This window comes from Trichomonas vaginalis, chromosome II (assembly GCF_026262505.1).
Source record: "Trichomonas vaginalis G3 chromosome II, whole genome shotgun sequence".
Classification (NCBI taxonomy): Eukaryota; Parabasalia; order Trichomonadida; family Trichomonadidae; genus Trichomonas; species Trichomonas vaginalis.
In genome coordinates this window covers 10,534,148-10,556,007 of record NC_067204.1, presented here as the reverse complement: position 1 = coordinate 10,556,007, position 21,860 = coordinate 10,534,148, and the positions used below count along the sequence as shown (strand labels likewise).

General features: G+C 33.6%; 9 protein-coding genes and 2 pseudogenes across 11 annotated transcripts, besides 1 other annotated feature; 6 read left to right on the top strand and 5 right to left on the bottom strand.

Annotated features, from left to right (window-relative positions):
• Positions 1-91: 91 nt before the first annotated feature.
• Positions 92-1,105, top strand: TVAGG3_0521130 (uncharacterized protein; the record flags this gene model as incomplete). The annotated part of the gene is made up of 1 exon (XM_001302809.1): positions 92-1,105. One exon carries the CDS (start codon positions 92-94, stop codon positions 1,103-1,105), a length of 1,014 nt encoding a protein of 337 aa, XP_001302810.1.
• Positions 1,106-1,427: 322 nt separating this feature from the next.
• Positions 1,428-4,440, bottom strand: TVAGG3_0521120 (microtubule binding CLASP family; the record flags this gene model as incomplete). The annotated part of the gene is made up of 1 exon (XM_001302808.1): positions 1,564-4,440. One exon carries the CDS (start codon positions 4,438-4,440, stop codon positions 1,564-1,566), a length of 2,877 nt encoding a protein of 958 aa, XP_001302809.1.
• A 1,090-nt stretch (positions 4,441-5,530) lies between these two features.
• On the top strand, positions 5,531-6,061 carry TVAGG3_0521110 (protein of unknown function, DUF4106 family; the record flags this gene model as incomplete). The annotated part of the gene is made up of 1 exon (XM_051237230.1): positions 5,531-6,061. A coding segment is annotated over one exon (531 nt), but the record flags the coding sequence as incomplete, so codon positions are not given.
• A 4,836-nt stretch (positions 6,062-10,897) lies between these two features.
• TVAGG3_0521100 (protein of unknown function, DUF4106 family) lies at positions 10,898-11,218 on the top strand (the record flags this gene model as incomplete). The annotated part of the gene is made up of 1 exon (XM_051237229.1): positions 10,898-11,218. A coding segment is annotated over one exon (321 nt), but the record flags the coding sequence as incomplete, so codon positions are not given.
• A 1,287-nt stretch (positions 11,219-12,505) lies between these two features.
• Positions 12,506-19,771: a mobile genetic element.
• On the top strand, positions 12,554-13,530 carry TVAGG3_0521090 (uncharacterized protein; the record flags this gene model as incomplete). Its single annotated transcript, XM_051237228.1, has 1 exon — positions 12,554-13,530. A coding segment is annotated over one exon (977 nt), but the record flags the coding sequence as incomplete, so codon positions are not given.
• On the top strand, positions 13,776-14,195 carry TVAGG3_0521080 (protein of unknown function, DUF4108 family; the record flags this gene model as incomplete). Its single annotated transcript, XM_051237227.1, has 1 exon — positions 13,776-14,195. One exon carries the CDS (start codon positions 13,776-13,778, stop codon positions 14,193-14,195), a length of 420 nt encoding a protein of 139 aa, XP_051095051.1.
• TVAGG3_0521070 (uncharacterized protein) lies at positions 14,212-14,664 on the bottom strand (the record flags this gene model as incomplete). The annotated part of the gene is made up of 1 exon (XM_051237226.1): positions 14,212-14,664. The coding sequence occupies one exon, from the start codon at positions 14,662-14,664 to the stop codon at positions 14,212-14,214; it is 453 nt and encodes a 150-aa protein (XP_051095050.1).
• Positions 14,701-15,576, top strand: TVAGG3_0521060 (annotated as a pseudogene). Its single transcript has one exon. A coding segment is annotated over exon 1 (876 nt).
• On the bottom strand, positions 16,086-16,376 carry TVAGG3_0521050 (uncharacterized protein; the record flags this gene model as incomplete). The annotated part of the gene is made up of 1 exon (XM_051237225.1): positions 16,086-16,376. One exon carries the CDS (start codon positions 16,374-16,376, stop codon positions 16,086-16,088), a length of 291 nt encoding a protein of 96 aa, XP_051095049.1.
• TVAGG3_0521040 (KilA, N-terminal/APSES-type HTH, DNA-binding family) lies at positions 16,428-16,943 on the bottom strand (the record flags this gene model as incomplete). The annotated part of the gene is made up of 1 exon (XM_051237224.1): positions 16,428-16,943. A coding segment is annotated over one exon (516 nt), but the record flags the coding sequence as incomplete, so codon positions are not given.
• Positions 17,031-17,643, bottom strand: TVAGG3_0521030 (annotated as a pseudogene). The gene has a single exon. A coding segment is annotated over exon 1 (613 nt).
• Positions 19,772-21,860: the final 2,089 nt, after the last annotated feature.

Sequence of the window (21,860 nt, the reverse complement as noted above, 5' to 3'; positions counted from 1 at the left end):
TAAAAGATATTTGAAAATAGCAAGTTCAGGATCTTTCAAAATGAAATTAGTAAAATAATAGTTATTTTTCTGTTAAATTTTTTTTGGAGTGATGGAGAAAATTGCTGTTGCAAATGCCAATACTCCAAAAAATAGAACATTATCAATGGTTTTATCCTTTACTAGAAAAAGGATGACTATTGGATTCATAATGCTCTTTTTCAGCATATTTTTATTTTTCGGAACATATCTCTTTTCAGATAATGATTCAGACATAGATGATGAAATATATGAAACAAAAAACAGTCAAAGTAGTACAAATACAACCCCGCAACAAGCAGATCATCACGTTATTCAAGAAACAGAAGCTAAAGTTAGTCTTAAAAAGAAAATATTTATAGGAATCATGACATACAGAAATGAAGCAAGTGATATTGGCGCTATTATTGATACCTGGGTCCCAAGAATTTCAAGAAAAATCTTTTGTGATGGAATTCATTTTATTTCAGATGTCCCTATATACGTTAATTTGTACGATAGCGTTCTTATTAAAACAATGTATGTTAGAACAGAAGAAGAAAAATATTTTATGAAATTTGTTAAATCCCTTGAGAAATTTACAAATGTTTCAAGAGCACTCTGGTACGTAATGACGCCAATTAATTCATACTTAAATCCAAAAGGAACTTCTCGATTTGTTGATTTGTTATCAGGATTTGATCCAATGAAAGAAGAAAAAATATTCGCTTTATGTACTAGTAAGCAAAGTTGCTTCTATGCTATATCTCGCTTAGCTACAAAATCACTTCTCGAAGTTTCAACAAATATAACGGAATTTGGCAAAAAATTACAAGAAAAATCAGAACCATTTCCATTCCCCGGAATAATACATTCAAATATAACAATATCTCCTGACATGAAAATGTTTTGGGACCATTCTTATGCAGATGCAAGGAAATGTCAGACAGATCAAGAAAAAATTCTGAAATTGAGTGACTCTTTTGCATTTATATATGAAACACTTAAGGATTCAAACATGCCGCCTTTACTTGAAGGAGGAATTCGAAATTTTGGACATGGATACATTAGTGAAGTGAACGGAAAGGTAACTCTTTGTGTAAAATAGATTAAATGTTATGTTAGTATTAATGTTTAAAATTTACCTTAATTTTTTTTTGAGTAATTTCTAATTTGGTGAATACTCATTCTACCTATAGAGTTTTCACAGATAATATAAAATAAATAGACAAAATTTGACTTATAAAGCTAATTCCCATGATCAGAAACAATTATTCAGGAATTCAAAACATTATTTCGACAATAAATAAAGAGCTTAGTGGTGTATTCACTAATCCAAAATTAAAAATCAAAATTAAAGTAAAATAGATGTTATTGTTCCAATTATAATAGCAATAATTTATTCTAAATTTGTATTACTAACATATTGTGCCTGATGTGATAATGATCATGAATCCTTCTGCTATTCGTTAATAATTTATCCTATAGTTATCCTTATTATATTATAAAAAAGTAAGAAATTAAAATAGCATGGTGAAGAATAGTTTTTAAATATAAAAAATGAAGTTATTTGTTGATATAAATAGAGATAAGTCTTTGCTTTGGTAATTCAAGAGTTCTGACGATCTTATCAGCGTTCTCTCCATAAGTTTTAACAATCAAAGCAATGCAGAAAACAATGCTCTTTCTCAGATAAATATTTTCGTTATCTATCTCTTTGCAGAGCATTTCTGTCATTGTTTGTGCATGTAATCTCATCATTTCTGTATTCATTTTGATGCATCTTTGTAACTCATCAATATAAAGAGGACTATTTTCATTATCATCTTTAACTGATGAAATCAAGAATGTAATTGTTTTAGAACCTCCTGCTTTGCACTCAATTATATCCAAAAGCTTCAAAACATTTACTATTTTTGATCTTTCAGAGTGTTTAAGGCAGCTTCTTGCGAAATATTCGAAATGATCAACACCTTTCATCTCAACAATGTTAATCATGCATTGGAATATCTTTTCAGCAGCTTCTTTTTCTTTTTGCAAAACAACATCTGACAAACTTTGATATAAATTATCAATTGCATTGTTGTAATCGAATTCTGTTGCCAATTTTGCGAAATTCAAGACTTTCTTGCACATTTCATCAACATTTTGATCATTGTCGACTTGAGGACATTCTCCATAATGATTGTCAACATAATCAATGATAACTTTGATGATTTCTTTTTGTTTTTGATCAGATGTTTTCATTATTTCAACCAAACTTTGTCTTGAATTTTTGGCAATGATATCCAATATCTTTCTTGATTCACCTTGTAATGTTTCATATTGTGAAACACTTATTTGAGCAATTTTCTTCGCAATATCTTTGTTTTCATCATTAAAAACTACCAAATTAATGAAAGATTCGATGTATTTAACTAATCTTTGTGATGATGCCTGTGAACTGCAGCAAACAATGATATCATTTGGAGAATAGTTTTCTTTGATAACAGCAAGTAAATTATCCATCAAATCTCTGTTATCTTTTGCAATGACATCACTTAACAAACCGCCAAATAAAGCGTCAAAAATTGCCTGCAAAGAAAGTTGAAATTCATCTTTGTATTGAGGAATCAACAAAGAAATCAAAGACAATGACTTGTTTGAAGCATAGCTTGATTTGCTGTTCATTGTGATAACTAATCCAGGAACGATTGTTTTGATTTGTCCTGTAATTTCTTCGTAATTATTCATTTCAATGACTTCATTGATTCTATCAACGAATGTTCTTTCATTTCCATCTTCTAAAACAATTGTGCTTCTTCTCTTAACAACTTTCTTATTTGGATTTGAGCTTCTTCTCCTATTTCCTTGGTCAATTAAACGTGGTGGTGCCATTGATTCTTCGGATTTCCTCTTTTGTGGGGATTCTACCTTCTCAACAATATCATTAATGATCTTTCCATCTTTTTGAGTGTTTGTTTCTTCAGTTGTTAGCGATTTTTGTTTAGATTTGGAATTTCTTCTCGGATCTTTAACAGATCTTGCAGTATTATTTGCCTTTGCTTTCTTGTTGTTTGCTTTTGGCTCCTTTCCTTGTACTTTTTGCTCATTGTTGTTGACATTTTGGAAATCTTCATTATTTAATTCTTCATTGAGGTTTCTTCTGAGATCTTTGATCTGATCTGATTTGTATGATGGTCTTACCGAGCTTGAGCGATGTTTTGATGACATTTTAGGTTTAATTGTTCTTGTATTCGCAAGTAAAGCAGGAGATTTCGATCTATCAGACTTCTTATCATAAACAGGTATCATTGATGGCTTGTTTGCGTCTTCTGGTTCAGCTTGAACTTTTTGCTGTGGAGTTTTCTTTTTAGCAGGTAATTTTGTTGGCTTCTTGGGAGTTGTGATTGGTTGGACTGTATATTTTTCTGGTGGAGTAATAGTGTCATCCAATATGAGATCTTGAACAAAATTCATCTTTGGTGGAGAAGGATTTTCTTCATTTTCTTTTTGCTTTTCTGAAATCTGATTAACTTCTTCAACATAGCTCTTTGGAGAATGAGGTGAAAGTAATAAATGGCCAGAAACTTTCGGTTCAATTGGAGATGCCGGTTCAAATTTCTTATCAGCTAAATCTCCCTGATCTTGCTTGATTGGAGGCGTTTCTGGAGGAACTTCAGCTGCAAGAACAGCTGATTTTGTCTTAGAATCAAGAGTTGCCAAAAATAAATCAGAATATTTTGGATATTTGGAAGCAAAGATCTTTGAAGCAATACGGGTAGCATTTCTTACCTCTTGTGATGAGTCAACAAGAAGCAAACGTAATGTTTTCATTACAACATCATTGTTTTGTTCAATTAATGTTTTTCCCCAATATGTAAGCATTAATATAAATGATTCAGCTGAAATCTGTCTATTTTCTATTGCTTTTGACTTTGAAAGCTCTATAATGCTTAAGAAAACGTTTTTGATTGGACAATATTTTACAATCTCCAAAATTGTAAGCTTGCAACTTTCAGCGATAATAAGTGTACCATGTGTAGTTTGTTTGCTAAGAGGCATTATCATTTCACCCATTGTAGAAATTTTTTTCTTTAACTTATGAGCAAGTAGACTAATGAATAAACACGAGTTCTTAACAAGTGCACTACGTAAGTTTGAAGAGCCTGCAATAAGTCCAATGCTCAGATCTGGGATTTTACTTGCGAATGAATCATATTCTAACGCGCCACCATTGATTAAACTCATGGCACGTGAAATAGCTTTCACCTGTACATCCCATTCGTTGCCTTCTGCAATTAGTTTTGTTAAATCTTCGATTTCTTTCCTGGCTTGATTGTCATTTTTTAGAGAAATAGGATCAAAGTTTGCTTCTGGTGTCTGAAATTCGATTTGCATCTGTTTTGCTAGTTCATTAGTAGATATTATAGGAGTTGAAGCATATTTCTTGTTTCCACTCATACACTACAAATTTGAGAGAAAAAAATTTAATATCGCGATTTATTAAACGTATGCTGTTCATTCATTTCAGATGTATAAAACCATATAAACATGATAATACATATAAGCTAATATGATGGGTGCTAAGTAAGGTGGAGTTTTTCATGAACAAGCATATAAAGTACTCACAAAATCTAGATTGAGAGGCGGTCAATGACTTTTGAGGGGAAATTAACGCATGGAATTTAATATTATTTAGGTTGATATTCTTGCTTATTATTTCAGAAAAAAATCTTAAAAATTTCAATATGAAAATTGAAAGCAATTCAAAAAAATTGCTAACATGTAAATTTTAATATCCTATGCATAATTTCATATTTTGAACATTTTTTATTTTTGTTTTAAACTTAAAATTTTGCGAATTTAATATAATTTATAAAATATAATACGTATATATATTTAAAATACACTAAATTTAATTGTTAATTGACGTTTTTGGGAATGAATTTTATCAAAACATGCCTGAATCCGAAAATTTGAAAGAACGAATTACACAATCATATATGTAGAATTCAAAATACAAACTTAAAGATTGTATACGTTTAAAATTATTCAGATTGTGTTTGATTTCCACTCATTCTGTTTCTTTTGAACTCTAACACTAACATTTCATGATGATTACATGATCCATTTATACATGGTTGAATTGTTAAAAAAAAAAAAAAAAAAAAAGGTAGTGGGGCTTCCAGGCGCGTTGCGCCCTCTAGCCCTGAAGATGTTTAGTATAAATGAAGTTTATATTCGGAGGGCTTCCAGGCGCGTTGCGCCCTCTAGCCCATAAAAAATTTCTGAGGACGAGCCAGCCGGTGACTTTTTTGTAGAGCACTCAAAATAGTATAACTTTGTCCGGACAAGTAAGGGTCTATCGTCGCTACAGGAAAAGTTACAGGCGTTCCAAGGAAGTATACTTTGAGAAGCCTTTTTCCCCTTATAGAATGAGATAGGACGGTTATTTTACAAAACTGACAACACTTTGACCGAGTAGTTTTTTGTGCTGAACAAAAAGTGTCATATAAACATCTGTCAAAAGCCGTTTTTTACTTCACTTAAAATGCCACGTAAGCTACGTAAGAATATACGTAAGAGGAAGGGAGCATTGAAACATCCAATAGTAAAACTGACACCACAACAACAGTTGCAACAACAAATGATGAATGACCCCACTATGTTGCAACAAATGTCAAGCAACCCTATGCTTTTAAACCGAGTTATTGGTGCACAGAGTGGGGGTTTAAGAGCGGCACTTTTAGCGAAAATGGCAGGCTATGGTGGAGCTGCAGACGGAACAGCTTATAACCCTCAAAGTCAAATGAATTTGAGTTCACTCAAAAATCAAATAACAGATGTCAAAAAGTCAAACATAGACATACAGAAACAAATAAGTGAAAACGAAAAGAAACTAGAATATGACAGACACACAAAGAAACTCAATGAGTTAAACGTAGAGAAAAAGAAGAAAGAAGAACAACTGAAAGAACTAAGTACAGAGGAATATGCGAAAAAAGTGTCAGAAAAAGCAGCAGAAGTAGCAAAAATGGAACAAGATGTTATAAATTTGAAAAACCATACTACTCAATATAAAGTACTGAAAGATGAAGAGATAAAACAAAAAGCCCTGAAGACATATATGGATAGCGATGAGTATAAAAAAGAAGTTGAAGCAAATGTAAAGGCAGAAAACTTTTACAGTTGCAAAACCAAACCGTACAGTATGAAAATTTAGCACAAGAAAGTAAAAATAACGACGCAGCCATGCAAAAGGCAATGAAAAGCGCAGAATATATAAAAGCTAATAATGACTGGTTAGATGCCCAAGCCAACGCTAAAGCAGCCCAACTTATAGGGTCAATAAGGACAAAAATACAAGCGGATGAAGACAGTTCAAATGAAGCTTTAATGAATGCTGACTTTAAGAATGCCTTCGAAGCTCTTCATAGTAAGGTGAAACTAGTGAACGACTTCTCATCTGGAAAGAAACTGAAGTCTGAAGGTTTCGACAAAGAGTTAAGAGAAGTAGCACAAAATATGACGAAAATAACAGATGCAGCAACGAGACAGGCAGTTCAAAGTGCCTATGACGCCGTTAGAGCAACTGTTGTGGAAAGTCAAGAAAAAGAGTTACAACAGACCAAAACAGACCTAGTAAATGCTTTCTTAAGAACGAAAAGTCAGGTAGGACATTATGCTGCAGATGGAACATATGTGCCAGCTGGTGGAACTTATATACCACCAAACCCTCCAAGAGAAGCACCTGCACCAGGACTACCTAAAACATTTACATCGTCACATGGACACAGACACAGGCATGCACCAAAACCAACACAACAACCAACAGTTCAAACACACAACAAACACCACAACCAACCAACAGTTCAAAAACCCTGCACAGCAACCAACAGTTAAAACCTGCACAACACCAAAACCAGCACAAACAACAACAGTTCAAAATCCAGCACAACAACAACCACAAACAGAGCAAGGACATAAAAGAAGTAGAGAACAAGGAAACCAAGAATTCTTAAAAATGCTTAAGGAAGAATATGGTTACCCAGATACTCTTGACTTTAGTGACAGATATAAAGAAGCTATTGAAAGTTCAAGGAAGGAAATACTGACCCGAACCTATTTAGCTTTATGGTCAGCACCAAATGGGATATAATTTCAAACCTGGAAAATACAAGCTCGCTAAGGGATATGATTTAATAGCATATCATCCAAATGACATGAATGAATTTACTCCGAGATATTTGGTGTCAGAGCTAAATGATAATTCAACTCTCTTCATGAAACGCGTAGTAAAAAATAGAGACGGAACGAAAGAAGAAAGGTTTTATGAGTCCGGATGACTTAGATAGGGAACTTGTTAAAAACGGTCTCGGAATATATGAAATGCCAGCAGATGAGGTACAAGAAACCAACAGGAAGAAGTTCAGATACAACCAGACATGGAAGAAATAGTTCAGCAACAACAGCTAGAAGAGCCGAAGGAAACGAACAAGTCCCTCATTTGGAAACTAACTTCACAGAACTAGATGAAGATTTGGAACAGCCGAAAAATCTTGACCCTCAACAAGTGTATGCGGAGAATATGGAATCTTTCCAAGAGTCTAAGAAAAATTCGGCTGACATAGTAGAAGAATATCGAAAAATGTTCGCCGACATACAAAAGACTCCAACATCAGATGAAAATATTCAGCATAGAATGGAAAGTACTGAAAGAAAATGTACGCAAATACAATAATCCTTTTACTTTACGACCATATAACGTTCAATCTTTGGCTGAACTCGGTGAAAATAAAAGGTTAAATTTCAACAAAACATATAGAAATGAAACATTGTTTAAAGTTCATTCAGAACCTAACCAATATGGAAAAAACCTACTTTTGTTTCTGCAGACTATGGAACTACAATGAGATGGGGTCATAAAGCTAATCCGGATAGGTGGTTCATATAAACTTACAACCTCAATTCCAAGAAGTTGTAGACGCAATGGAAGTGAATGGGTGAACCAGAATAAGCTGTTATTTTCAGCGCGCTTTAATGCCATTGAAAGATATGAAAGATGCAGATATTTTGAACCAGTATGAAATGAACATGGCTGATGGAAATATAACACCTGACGTTCTAGAACATTTATCTCAAAGAACTACACAGAACCATAAAGATGGTATATTTTGGTGAAGAGTTTTAGAAAGAAGTTAGGGAGAGAGAAGGAAGAGAACCTATTGTACATGACCTTGCAAACGAAAGTTTACAAAAATGTCATAAAAACTTACTTTGCAGACAATGAACCGAGAAGGGATGAATATTTAAGAAAACTCAAATGGACAGTACCAAATGAAATGTTAGTATTGAAAAACATGTTCCTTGACAAAATAAAACCAACTACAGAAATAAATGACGCAAGACTGAAAACATTGGGTAAAAGCTTTCCCATTCACAAAAGATATTATTGGTAACATGGAAAGAAAACCAGAATGGCTACAAAAACATATATTTGGAAACGAGCTTATTCCATATGGACAAGCTCTGTTTGAAGAGCTTGAACCGGAAACTCAGGAAAGAGTCATGCAAACAATACGCGAAGACTCAAATACAAACTATGACAAAATCTTTCTAGGATATAGGTTACCTGAGATGGGCGACCAGAGCCCAAAGGCAAAAAGGACATGGGAAATTTACAACATACTAGGTGAACATGAGGCAAAGATGCAACAACTTGAAGCAGAGGGCAAGTTACCAAAGCGACACCAAAGAAGAAGAGTAGAACAAAGTGAAAGTAGTGAAGAAGTAACTTCATCTAGTGAAAGTAGTGGCAATGAAGGAAAAAGAAGAGTTAAAGATTCAGTTAAAAACTTAGTCAGGAAGAAAGTAAAGCTTGATCCGAGTGGGTTCTATTATGACATATAAATCCAACTATTCTATATTTTTACCCATATGAAATGTACGCCGCTCAGAATATAACGCCAACAGTTTTGGATGCCATGAACGGAAATGTTTCCCAATGGTATAACGAATGCGACAATGCCATTAGAAGGTCAGAAATAGTTCCTGGAACTTACGAATATACAACTGCTGTTTCTTATGGAAACGTAGGTGAGTTTGGAGAAGGTTCTTCAACAACAGTAGATATTGCTTGCGACAGGTTTCATATTATTTCTATTGACAACTCATTCTTATACGTGGAACAAGACATTGAAATAAAACCCTCTGCCAAGTTGTCTGACAAGAAAGGTTGCAATGGAATTTTCTATGTCGGATACCAATATGCTCCAGAAGTTTTCATGGGATATAAGATATATTCTAACTCTGACTTAGTTCAAACAGTAACATGGGCAAACTATGAATGGTTCGCTTTGAGAAACTCAGTACAACCACAAGCTAGAGAACAAACAGACCAGTATGCAAATATTGAGAAAATAAGAAGACTTGACCTAACGTTCCAGGAGTTTATGTTAACCTTTCTGGTTCAGATGGAAATGCTGCACTAAAGTAAAACTGAAACTTAGAGTTCCTTTGTCATCTTTCCTCATCTTCAGGTTTTTAAGATACTTGCCAAACTGGCAGGAAAAATTTCTATCGAACTTACTCCAAGCAAAAATAACTTAGTCATTGCACCAACACAAGACCCATTCACTATTACAGACGTAAGGGAACAAATCAAACGTCATTCGCCGAATTTTGCAAAGACAAAGTTGACTTAGACTTTGGTTTCTCAAACTTCAACAATGAAGTAAACTATTATTTCAATGCTGCTGGAACTGCTTGGGACCCAGTTAAGTTTACATGCGAAAAATTTGAATGCAAGAGAATAGAAAGCAGACTTGCAGTCTATATGTTGGACCAGATATTTCAAATGCTTTAGCTGCAAATATATTGCAGTTCCACTTATGTTCCCTATACACCAAATATCTGTCAAAGACTTTGCAGGTGAAGTTGGAAACCAAAATCCAGGAGCCGCAGGTGCAAGAACAGATATTGCTTTAACAACTGCAATGAAACATGCAGATACTATTTGTACTGTTCAGACGAACTATAAATGACTATTCTGTTTCTACAACCCCGGTATTAAATATCATATAAACATAGATGGCAAATATTATCCAAGAGAAGAATATTCTACAGTTGAGGATATGAGGTCATACAACTTGACATTAGATGCTATGAACTTTAACAACAACTTCACAACAACCATTAACCCTGAAATGCAAAGTTCTATTATGCCATATGTGAAAGTATGGACTCATACAGGAGGTCAAAAAACTCAATATACAAATGGAGACCGTTCAAACTTTTGGCTTGGCATTCCATTTGCTGACTCAGAAGACTTTATGGGTGGTATTTCAACTGTTGGTACAGTTCAAATACAATATACTGGTGACAGAGACGGTCCAGATGAATTGAGAGCAAAGAAGTTTACAAAACCAATAGCACTTTTCACGGAAGATGCTCTTTTGAAGATTCGTTCGATGAAACCTGCTGGGGCTCCTCAGATTGCATAACGACAGCTTCCATCGAGCAGATTTTGGCAGCAGGTCAGTAAGTTGTTCTTGAACTGACTTCTCTCCGTCAAATATTGACAGTACGCCAGTTTTGACATAATATTGTATTATAAACTTTCCTTTAGAAATATCTGTAAGTTTTGAAGTTATATTTTGTCTGCTTCAAGAACTTTCACCATCTCGGTTATACCAACTTTCTTTGCTTTATGAAAATATTTAGGTTCAGCAAAGACTGCTATTCTATAACATTTACCATTGTTTGTATAAAGAACTATTCTGTCAATGTATTTGTATTGTTTGTGTGTGTAAACTTTGTTCTGCTTCAATTCGAAGAGATACTCGAATACGTCCATCTTTTTATTCTAAGTAAAATGTCATTTCCGAAAAATAGAAGCGTAAGTGTTTCAAAAGGTTTAATGGCGGTGGCAGATGTGAAGTTAAATTCACCAACTCAAACAAACAGTCAAAGTGTTGTTGTCAATGTCAAAGACAGAGATGTTGAAGTGGGGAAACCATACGAAGACAAAGATGGTATAACAATTGTTCCTGTAAAAGAACCAACATATCCTGAAGTTAACAGAGACTTAAGTTCTGTTGCAGATATTCGAAACGACTACCAACAACTGAAAGGCAAACTTCAAACTCAGGAGAAGATTTGTCAAGCTTTAAGTATAATGTTAAACTTGGTCGAACACAACCCTGTAAAAGTGAACTCATATGTCATTGCACCTCATGAAGTTTTGAAAGAACTATTGAAACTTTTGACAGAGGCAGACGATATAAACATCAAAGAAATAGAACCCGACATTAGTTGCTGTGGTGTTTCATATAATGTCATTGACAAGATATACGTTATGAAAGGAGGTGAAACGTTGAACTTAAAAGTATAGTTTCCCAGACGTCATAAAAATATTTGACGACCACAACATTTCATTAAAATTTATTTGCTAAGTAAAAATGTCAAAACTTCTTGAAAGATGTTTGAAAAAAATAATATAGACTTTATTTCATGTAAAGGACTTTACACACTTTTGAACGATATGAAAGACCCTGTTTTGTTTGTTCGTGTAGACAAAGGAAAGTTCTATGTCTTTACAAATATTTGAACTTCTTAGACAGAGAACTTCAAGAAACGCCATGTGAAAGTTTAGATGAAGTTCTTCTCCACTTTCAGAAAAAACTTTTAAATATATATAAATGGCAGAAGATATAATGGTTTATACTATTACGACTAAAAACCCTGAGTCATATAATTCTATAACAACAAACTTACAAAGTCCTCAAGGACGATATTGTAAACTAACCTTAAACACAATGACGACTAAAGCCTGTTTTGCTCTTTTGACACCAGAAGACTTTATTGTTGTGAATGGTAAAAAATACTCCTTTGAAGATACTTACTCAGATATACCACCAACAGGTTTTGTTGACTTATTTAATACTTTAAGTACGGGTGTAACATGTGCTGCAACTAGAGCAGGTTTCATTATGTTTGGATGTCCGACTGAGTTTACTATAAACGATATGAGCTATAATACAAAACTTATTTCTGGTTTTTACTACCAACAGTTCCTATAACAGGAAAAGGTGTCATACAAGGAATGTCTATTCCATTGACATTAAGACACCAATCTTATATATTGTTTCAAAACTTAGGTTCAAAGTGTTATTCGAATGTCGACAGAAACTATTATGACCAAAAGATACTTATGCGTATAAACAATACTTTCTCTGCTGGTTTGCCTATTGTTCATTCGAATGCAGAATTTTCAACCTTAGTGAACTCAAACACTTTGGCAAGTATAACGTTGACATTAGTTGACGCAAACTTTGTTCCTGTAAAACTTTTATGTCCTATGTATTTGTCAATGACGGCAGAAAGTTTCGAATTGGAAGATGCAACTGGTGAAAGTATTGTATTACAAGAACAACTTCAACAACAAATAGCTCAAGAACAACAAATGCAACAAATGCAACAACAAAGTCAAGAATAAAAAAAATATTTTTTTATTTTTATAAAAATGTACAGAATAGATGTTTCAGATTTTTATGACTTCCAAGCATTCAGAAATATGTGTCCATTTCGAGACTATAACAAAGCAGTCGAGAATTTGAAACGTTTAGTCATTTATGTCGACTCTGCCCCAGAATGTTATGTTATGAAAGAATGGGATGTAGTCTTTAACAAACCTAAAGCAACAATAGTTTCAGAACAAGAATGTAGACAGAAACTTAAGAAAATAAAAGTTGTACAAGTTGGCATGAAGATGTTAGATGCTTGGGATATCTTATTGTCAAAGTTAGAAGATTTTTCAGTTCGAGGTATAAAGTTCTATACACCTTCTCCAAACTTCTATTCTATCTTCACTGGATATAAATATGAACAAGTAGAATGGAAAGAAAATATTATAGAAGCTTGGTTAGACCATGTCAAAGAAATTATATGCAATGGAAACGAAAGAGTCTATGAGTATATCTTATGTTGGTTTGCAAACATCTTACAACATCCAAGTGCTAAAAATGAAACTGCTCTCATTATAATTGGAAAACAAGGAACTGGTAAGAACACATTCTTTACAGATATTTTGTGCAAACTGTTAGAAGGTTATTCGAACCCGAATATGACAAACTTAGAAAACATCTGTGGCAAGTTTAACTCCTCAATAGAGAATATGAAACTTATAGTTTGCAATGAACTTCAAAGTATAGATACAACAAAAGTTTTGAACTCAGATGCTTTGAAGAGTCTTATAACAGACAAAGTTGGAGTTGTTGAAAGAAAGTATAAAGACCAAAGAGTTTGTGAAAATGTTGCAAACTTCATTATGGTTTCAAACAATGCTGTTCCGATGAAGTTAGAAAGTTCTGACAGAAGATATGTAGTTGTCAGAACGTCAGATTCTCATATGCAAGATACAGAATATTTTGACGACTTAGCAGAAACTTTGACATCTGACTTTTACAACCACTTGTTCTCATATTTCATGATATTAGATATTTCTAAGTTCAATCCAAGACAAATTCCACATACCGAAGAGAGACAAACATTGTTAGAAGCAAACAAGAGTGTATATGAACTGTTCATAGATGAAACTGACTTTGTGTCATTAGATGAAAGGTCATTGTACGATTCGTATAAACAATATTGTCAAGAATATGGTTATATGGCAGCGTCTAAACGTACATTCTTGGCAAATGTCAAAAGTCTTTTAGACGTACAGAATGGTGTATATACAAAGAAAAATTTTTCTGAGTAAATTTTAAAAAAAATATTTTTTTTATCCGATAGAAAAGATGACAAAATTCATCTCAGTAAACAAGTACATGTCAGGACTTAAAGAAGAACTAGACCCATTCACATATTTGAATGTTTACTTCTACCATTTTGAAAAGTCTTCATTCAGCAAAGTTTGGAACATCGAACCAGTTAAGTTTGCTATTGTGACTAAAAATGGTGCGAAATTTGAAGACTTAGACATAGAAGGTTTGTTAACAGTCAAAGAAAGTTTTGACAGAAGGTTCTCAAACCTTAAAGAAGGCAAAGCATACAAACTTGTTATACCTTATGAACCAAAGAAAGCAGACGACTATGAATATTATGAGTCTAAGATAGTTGAAGTTCAAGGTAAATTGGGTAAAAAGATTTTAGAGTCTAAGCCAGTGTTTGCTCCTAAAGAGGAAGAGAACATTGACATTGACCCAGAAATGTTCTAAAAATAAAATTTTATTTTTACATGTCAAATTTCTTTTTCTCTGGAACTGGTTCAGGTTCTTTCTTCTCTTCTTCTACTTTCTTTTCTTTCTTTTCTCTCTTCTTCTTTTCTGGTGGAGTTATGTCAAATTTGGCGCAACCATATTTATGTAAAAGTTCTTTGTCCTTTAATAGCTCTTCTATTCTGTTTTCTATTTCATCTTCAAGAACAGCGCATGTGTCTTCTTTGCATTCTAAGAACTTTTGTTGGACTTCATCTTTCCAATCGGTGTCATCTCTGTCAACAAGTCTGTCATTGACAAATTTTAAGACTGCTCTGCTTAATGTTTTATGGTTCTTGTCATATTCCCAGAAACAGAACTTTAGAACAAATTCACCTTTCTTGTTTACACTATGTAAGATTTTATGGTCGACAGATGTTTTGCTGTCAAAAAGTTTGTCTCGAATATAGATAGCGAAATCGCTAGACATTTTCTAAAAGATAAAAATTTTAATTTTTCTAAAAATATGTTAGAAAAAAAGTTTGCTGACATTGACAAGAAATTTGAGAATGTTTTAAACAAGAACAAGAGGAAGTTAGAAAATGCTCAGATAAAGCCTATACATGACAAGTTCTTATTTGCTCAGAATGGTATAACAGGTCTAATTGCACCACCTGGGTCGGGTAAGACTTTCACTTATCTTAAAATGGCTGCACAACAACAAGAACTAGATGAGAAGAACCCATTCTATGAGTTAGTTGTTATTTGTTCGACTTCTGGTCAATTTGACCAAACCGTCAATTCGTTCAAAGATATTATAAAGAAGTCTAAGTTAGTATGTATAAAGGATACTGAGTTGTTAGATTGGATAAAGAAGTACCAAAGAAGAGTTTTGAAGTATAATGCTATAAATGAGTATGTCAATTCGAAGTTTAAAGACCCAAATGAGGAAATGCAGAGAATATTAGAGAAGAAACACTTCAGAAACAAACAGAAAGAGATAGAATACATTTCGAAGAAATTGCAATCTTACGATTGGAAGACATACCCTCATAGATGTCTTCTTATTTTAGATGATTTCGCCTCTCATCCTTTGTTAAAGAATAGAGAACAAGATATGTGTCGAATTCTTAAGAAGCTCAGACACTTTAACATCTCAGTTGTCATTTGTGTACAGACAGCAAAGAGTTTAAGTAAGGATGTTAAAAGAATACTTACTGACATTATACTTTTCCCCGGATTGTCCGACGACGATTTCATGGAACTTATGAAAGAGTCCATGGCAGGTAAGTTTGACAGACATGAACTATGGGAGAAGTACAAAGTCATATAAGACCCTCATACTTCTTTCAGAATTCATATCTACGCAAACAAAGTTCAAATTGTAAAAAGTCAAGCTTGAAAAATGTAAGTGTTTAGTCTTAGTAAGTCTGTTGTGGTGCTGGGGCTGTCGGTTCTTCTGGCTTTGGAAGGCATTCAGGAAGAGGAACGTCAGTCATCCGTTTGTGTCCTGTCGGAAGGAAAAATTTTTCCTGTCGGATGGAAGAGTTCTTCCTGTCGGAAGGAAAATTTTTTCCTGTCGGATGGAAAAATTTTTCCTGTCGGATGGAAAATTTTTTTCTGAAGTTCGACCAAAAAGTTCTCAATTTTCGAAAATTTGAATGGTTTACGGACGGACAACTGGAAAAATTTTTCCTGTCGGATGGAAAAATTTTTCCTGTCGGAAGGAAAATTTTTTCCTGTCGGAAGGAAAATTTTTTCCTGTCGGAAGGAAATTTTTTTCCTGTCGGAAGGAAATTTTTTTCCTGTCGGATGGAAGGACTCGGAATGCCAGAAGGATTTGACAAGACAATTTACCTTATAGAGCTACCTGAGCCATCTGAAGTCAAGCTTGAAAAATAAATGGTTCATTTACTCTGCTTGTTTGAAGTTGTCAAAATACTCTGTTATTTTTTCCTTTAACAATGGCAAATCTTCTTTGAAGGTAAGTATTGTACAACCTTTCATATCATAGTGTGTTTGAGGTAACGTATCTTGAACTATTTGTTTCACATCTTCATTTGGGGTCATTGAAATCGGTAAGTTTTCGCGATAGAACCAATTTCTGTCAGATTTGTAAATCTTAGCAAGGTCGTAAAAGCTTTTGTTGTTTCTTCTGACTAAATGCAACATAACCATATCTCTGTCTTCTTCATTTTCCATCTCTTCAGTATAAATCATATACTTATAGTTCTTTTCCTTTCCTTTTGGTACCGAACGTGGTATTCTTTTCTGTATGTTTTTGTCTTTTGCTTCAATGACTTCATCTTTTGCTTGAAGTTTCTTTTCCATCTCTTCACGTTCTTGTCTATGAATTTCATCTAACATCATGAAAATATAACAAGCATAACGAGGTGAAGCCCACATTGCAACAGCATTTACAAGAAGTCTATGTACATACCAACCTCTCAAACCATTTGGCAAATTTTTACGATTTTCGTACGGAATCTCGACCCTCGATTTTCCTAGGGTCGCAAACATATGAGGAAATTCTTCTAAAAGTTCTTTTGTCTGTTGGTTTTCAAACCAATGATATGCTTGCTTTGTAGAACGAAGAGCATTCAAAATACTTTGCATTTGGTACATGTCATCTTTGACCGAACGAATGAGACGTAACTGTTTGTTATACTGTATGTACTCATATTCTTCATTTATATCTTCATGAACGATAGCAGTTGTTGTGTTCTCTGTTGTTGTGTTCTCTGTTGTTGTGTTCTCTGTTGTTGACATATCTGTCTTTACATACAAAATAAAAAAATTTTTTTAAAAAAACTAGCGTTATTTTCTGACTTTCACAAAAGACCAAAAATAAACGCTTTACATGTATTTTTCAGCAACTTCGTCAAATAATTTTATAGCTTTATTTATCTCATCTACTTCAAACGTTTCTTTACCTTTCGTGGGAGCACCATACATTTTCTCAAACTTTTCAAGTAGTTCTGTTTCTGCAGCTCTCATATCATTCACAAACACAACCTTGACTCTATTGACTATACTGTCATATCTTTTAGTTATATTATATGTTCTTCCTATCTTATATCTCTTTGTATTGAAGTCCTTCGGTTTCTGAACGATGTAAAGTAAGCCTTCACTGCAACGTTCCGTATCGAATGAACCATATGTTATGAAGTTATATCCAACAACTGGGTCTAACCATAACAAAACTATTGGTATAAGACTTTTGTCGATGAGATATGCTGTAGTTCCATGAAATGCTACTGATATCATAAGCTCAGGATTTCTTGTCAAAATTTTCTGAGTAGAAGCAGTTCTAACCCAGTCGTGGGATGTTTTTTCCAGATAGTGTTAGAATGTCTGACAAAGAATATTTGTTGTATTTCTTTGAGTATCTTACGTTTAAATCACCAATTCTAACCACTTTAGTGTCATTGTCTATCTTTCTAACTGTTTCAAACTCAATGTTTGTCATTTTCTGTTCTTACATACAAGATAAAAAAAAATTTTTTTAAAAAAACTAACTTTATTTTTTCTATCTTGTATAAAAGATATGATTTCAGGGATTTTTTTTACGAAGTGCAAAAGTTCTCTTCGTCAAAAAATAACAGTTATATAATGAAATTTGGTCATTTTTTCACGATTTTCATAGAGTTTTGGCGACTGGGGTTTTTTCCCTACTCGCAATTTTTCACGATTTTCATGAGTTTTGGCGACTGGGTTTTTTCTATCTTGTATAAAAGATATGATTTCAGGGATTTTTTTTACGAAGTGCAAAAGTTCTCTTCGTCAAAAAATAACAGTTATATAATGAAATTTGGTCATTTTTTCACTGTTTTCATGTGTTTTATGCAAGACCGAAAAAAGTCGGTCTAGAGAAATTTCACTCAAAAATTCTTGTGTGCTTTGGTTTTTGAACCAGTCGTCTGCGTGTTTGGTTTCTGGAGCAAAACATACTGTCAAAATACTTTGCATTTGGTACATATCGTCTTTGACCGAACGAATGAGACGGAGTTGTTTGTTAAACTGAACCCACTCGTATTCTTCATGAATTTTGTATAAAAGATATGATTTCAGGGATTTTTTTTACGAAGTGTCAAAGTTCTCTTCGTCAAAAATAACAGTTATATAATGAAATTTGGTCATTTTACTCGGCAAAAATATATTTTAGGTGAAGAGGTGAGATCTCACCTCTTTTCTCACCTCTTGAATTTTGTATAAAAGATATGATTTCAGGGATTTTTTTGACGAAGTGCAAAAGTTCTCTTCGTAAAAAATAACACAAAAATAGTGTATTTTAAACGAAGTGCAAAAGTTCTCTTCGTCAAAAAATAACAGTTATATAATGAAATTTGGTCATTTTTTCACTGTTTTCGAATGGAATCTCTTCCCTCAGTTTTTCGAGGGTAGCAAACATATGAGGAAATTCATGAAATTTGGTCATTTTACTCGGCAAAAATATATTTTAGGTGAAGAGGTGAGATCTCACCTCTTTTCTCACCTCTTTTCTCACCTCTTGAATTTTGTATAAAAGATATGATTTCAGGGATTTTTTTGACGAAGTGTCAAAGTTCTCTTCGTAAAAAAATAACAGTTATATAATGAAATTTGGTCATTTTACTCAGCAAAAATATATTTTAGGTGAAGAGGTGAGATCTCACCCGTTTTCTCACCTCTTTTCTCACCTCTTTTTTTTATAAGCGTTTTACATGAATTGTACGATGTATATTTGAAATTCTAAACAATTTTGTGGCTTCTATTTCTTCTGTCAGTATGTCAAAAGTTTTCACAATATTGAATGTATCTTTATATTTCTTCTTGACATCTGAAAGAAGGAAATCTTCTGCTGTTGGATAGTTTTTGTTCAGAAATTCTAACATGTCCATTTTATTTTCTGCTGGCTTTTCTGCTTCTTTCTTTAAGTCTGCATAGTCGTTTCTCATACGTTCTATCTCTTTGACGGAGTAGTTATATTTCCTAATTGCCGCTTTACATTTAGAACATCGCGGGTTCATTTTTGCGTTATACATTGAAATAAAACCAGCTAAAACAACTAAGGCGTCAATGGTTTTCTTTAACTCAGAATATGTAGGTCTGATTTGTTCGTTCCATATTTTACATCTTCTATCTTTATCTCTTATCTGCCATACACATTCAGCAACTAACGAAACAAAGTTGTCGTAGGTCTTAAACTCCTCCGATTTATATATGTCAGAAACATTCTTATATAACATGTCGCAATCTTTGTCCATGACTTTGTGGTTGCAATGAAATCCAAGAAACTCATAGTTAACCTTACGTATGAACTTCTTTATTTCAACTGAGTCAGTTGCTTTGACTTCTATTTCTTCAAATTCTGGAATAGTAAGCTTTTGTTGTTGGATTTCAGGAAGTTTAGGTAGATGGTCAATAATATCCTGCATTTCATAAAGATATTCTTCATTTGTTTCATCTTTCGCAGTGCAATCTAAATCTCCTTGGAGAAGTTCTTGCTTTATCTTCTGGATTTCTGTTTCGAAAGTATATGAAGAAGGAATGAAGCTTTTCATCTCTACTAACATTGAAGTTGGGTTCATGACTAACGAGTTTGGTGCTGTTGTTGCTAACATGTTCTTACAATAAAAATAAAAAATATTTTTTTAAAAAAACTAACTTTATTTTTTATTTCGGGAAAATTCAACGGGTGAGAAAAGAGGTGAGAAAACAGGTGAGAAAACGGGTGAGATCTCACCTCTTCACCTAAAATATATTTTTTGGTCCGGGAACAACAAAATTCAAGAGTTTTGTGTGTTTTCTACGATGGTAGAAAAGAGGTGAGAAAACAGGTGAGAAAACGGGTGAGATCTCACCTCTTCACCTAAAATATATTTTTATTGAATTCAGAACAAAACTCAAGAATTTTGGTTGAAAGAATACGATGGAGCCAAAAGTGGCTCGACCTCAAAACAAGCATTTTGTGAAGAATATAGCAACCGCCGGAATTTCGACGGTTGCTTTTTTATACAAAATTCAACGGGTGAGAAAACAGGTGAGAAAAGAGGTGAGATCTCACCACTTCACCTAAAATATATTTTTATTGAATTCAGAACAAAACTCAAGAATTTTGGTTGAAAGAATACGATGGAGCCAAAAGTGGCTCGACCTCAAAACAAGCATTTTGTGAAGAATATAGCAACCGCCGGAATTTCGACGGTTGCTTTTTTATACAAAATTCAACGGGTGAGAAAACAGGTGAGAAAAGAGGTGAGATCTCACCACTTCACCTAAAATATATTTTTGTCTGATTTACGCTCATTACGATGAAATCATGACAAAACATATACGTTCATGTTTGACAAAACATTTACGATGAAATCATGACAAAACATATACGAAGAAGTTTATTTCCTGTGTTGTTGTCAAAATGTCATGTTGTCTCATTTTTTCAGAGAAGTTCGTTTAACCGAGGGACCTGGTGACACCTAAAAACCATCTACCCTAAAATATATTTTTGCCGAATTCAGCAACAAAATTCAACAGGTGAGAAAACAGGTGAGAAAACAGGTGAGATCTCACCACTTCACCTAAAAGTATTTTTGTGCTATGTTTTCAGCACAAAATTCATGAAAATTCATGAGGTGAGAAAAGAGGTGAGAAAAGAGGTGAGATCTCACCACTTCACCTAAATATATTTTTTATTTCGGGAAAATTCATGAAAATTCAACGGGTGAAAAAACAGGTGAAAAAACAGGTGAGATCTCACCACTTCACCTAAACTTCACATTCAATACTTTTTCAGCACTTTTCCGTAGTTATATATGAAAGACAATTCGAGATAAAAGTCATAGTACAATGGAATAATATGTTGCACACCATTTGTTGTGAACCAAACTTGAAAGTCAGAGAAACTGTTACTAGGTGGTTCGTAGAATTTAGAAGCAAAGTCATAAAAGTCCTTACCAATACATAGAAAACTATTGTTGCTTGAACTGAAACTTGCATGACACATAACATTTTGAGGGTCAAACACGTTTCTATAAACTGTCAAATCTGCTGGTGGAAGTATAAATTTAAATGGACCATCTGGTGGTAATGGTTCGTTCTGGTTTAGTAACCGAAGAAATTGTGCCCAAGAACGTTTGTCTACTTTCCAAAATAAAAACTCTGTATCTTTTGGAGGGTTAATTTCAATCTTTTGAAATGAAACGGTGGAGTTCATCTTGTCATATTCTAGTTTCAGATAGTATGTTCCATTTAGTAAAGAGTCGTATTTTTCTTGAAATTCCCAATAGTTAGTATCCCTATCTTGGGTACGGCGGCACTGCGTTCCACCTTACCCAAGATAACGGGTTGACACTTTACAAAACCGCTAATGTATATTTTACAACACAAACACAAACACTAACTTAACCTTAAATATTTACAAAACCACCAACCACTTCACCTCACCAACATTTCGCTAACGACTTCACTAATGAAAAAATAAACGTTCTCACTAACGTTCCCACTAATGTTCTCATTTACAAAAGTATTGCAGCGCTTCCCATTGCTGTGCTTCACACAATAGTTCATATTCTTCAGTATCGCTGCTGTCACTCCAATCGTCAGAGTCAAAGTCACTGTCAAAATAAATGTTAGTAAGTTTTGACAAAGCTAATGAAACACGCTTACCGTTTGTATCTATTGCTTTTATATATCTCCCATTATGTTTGT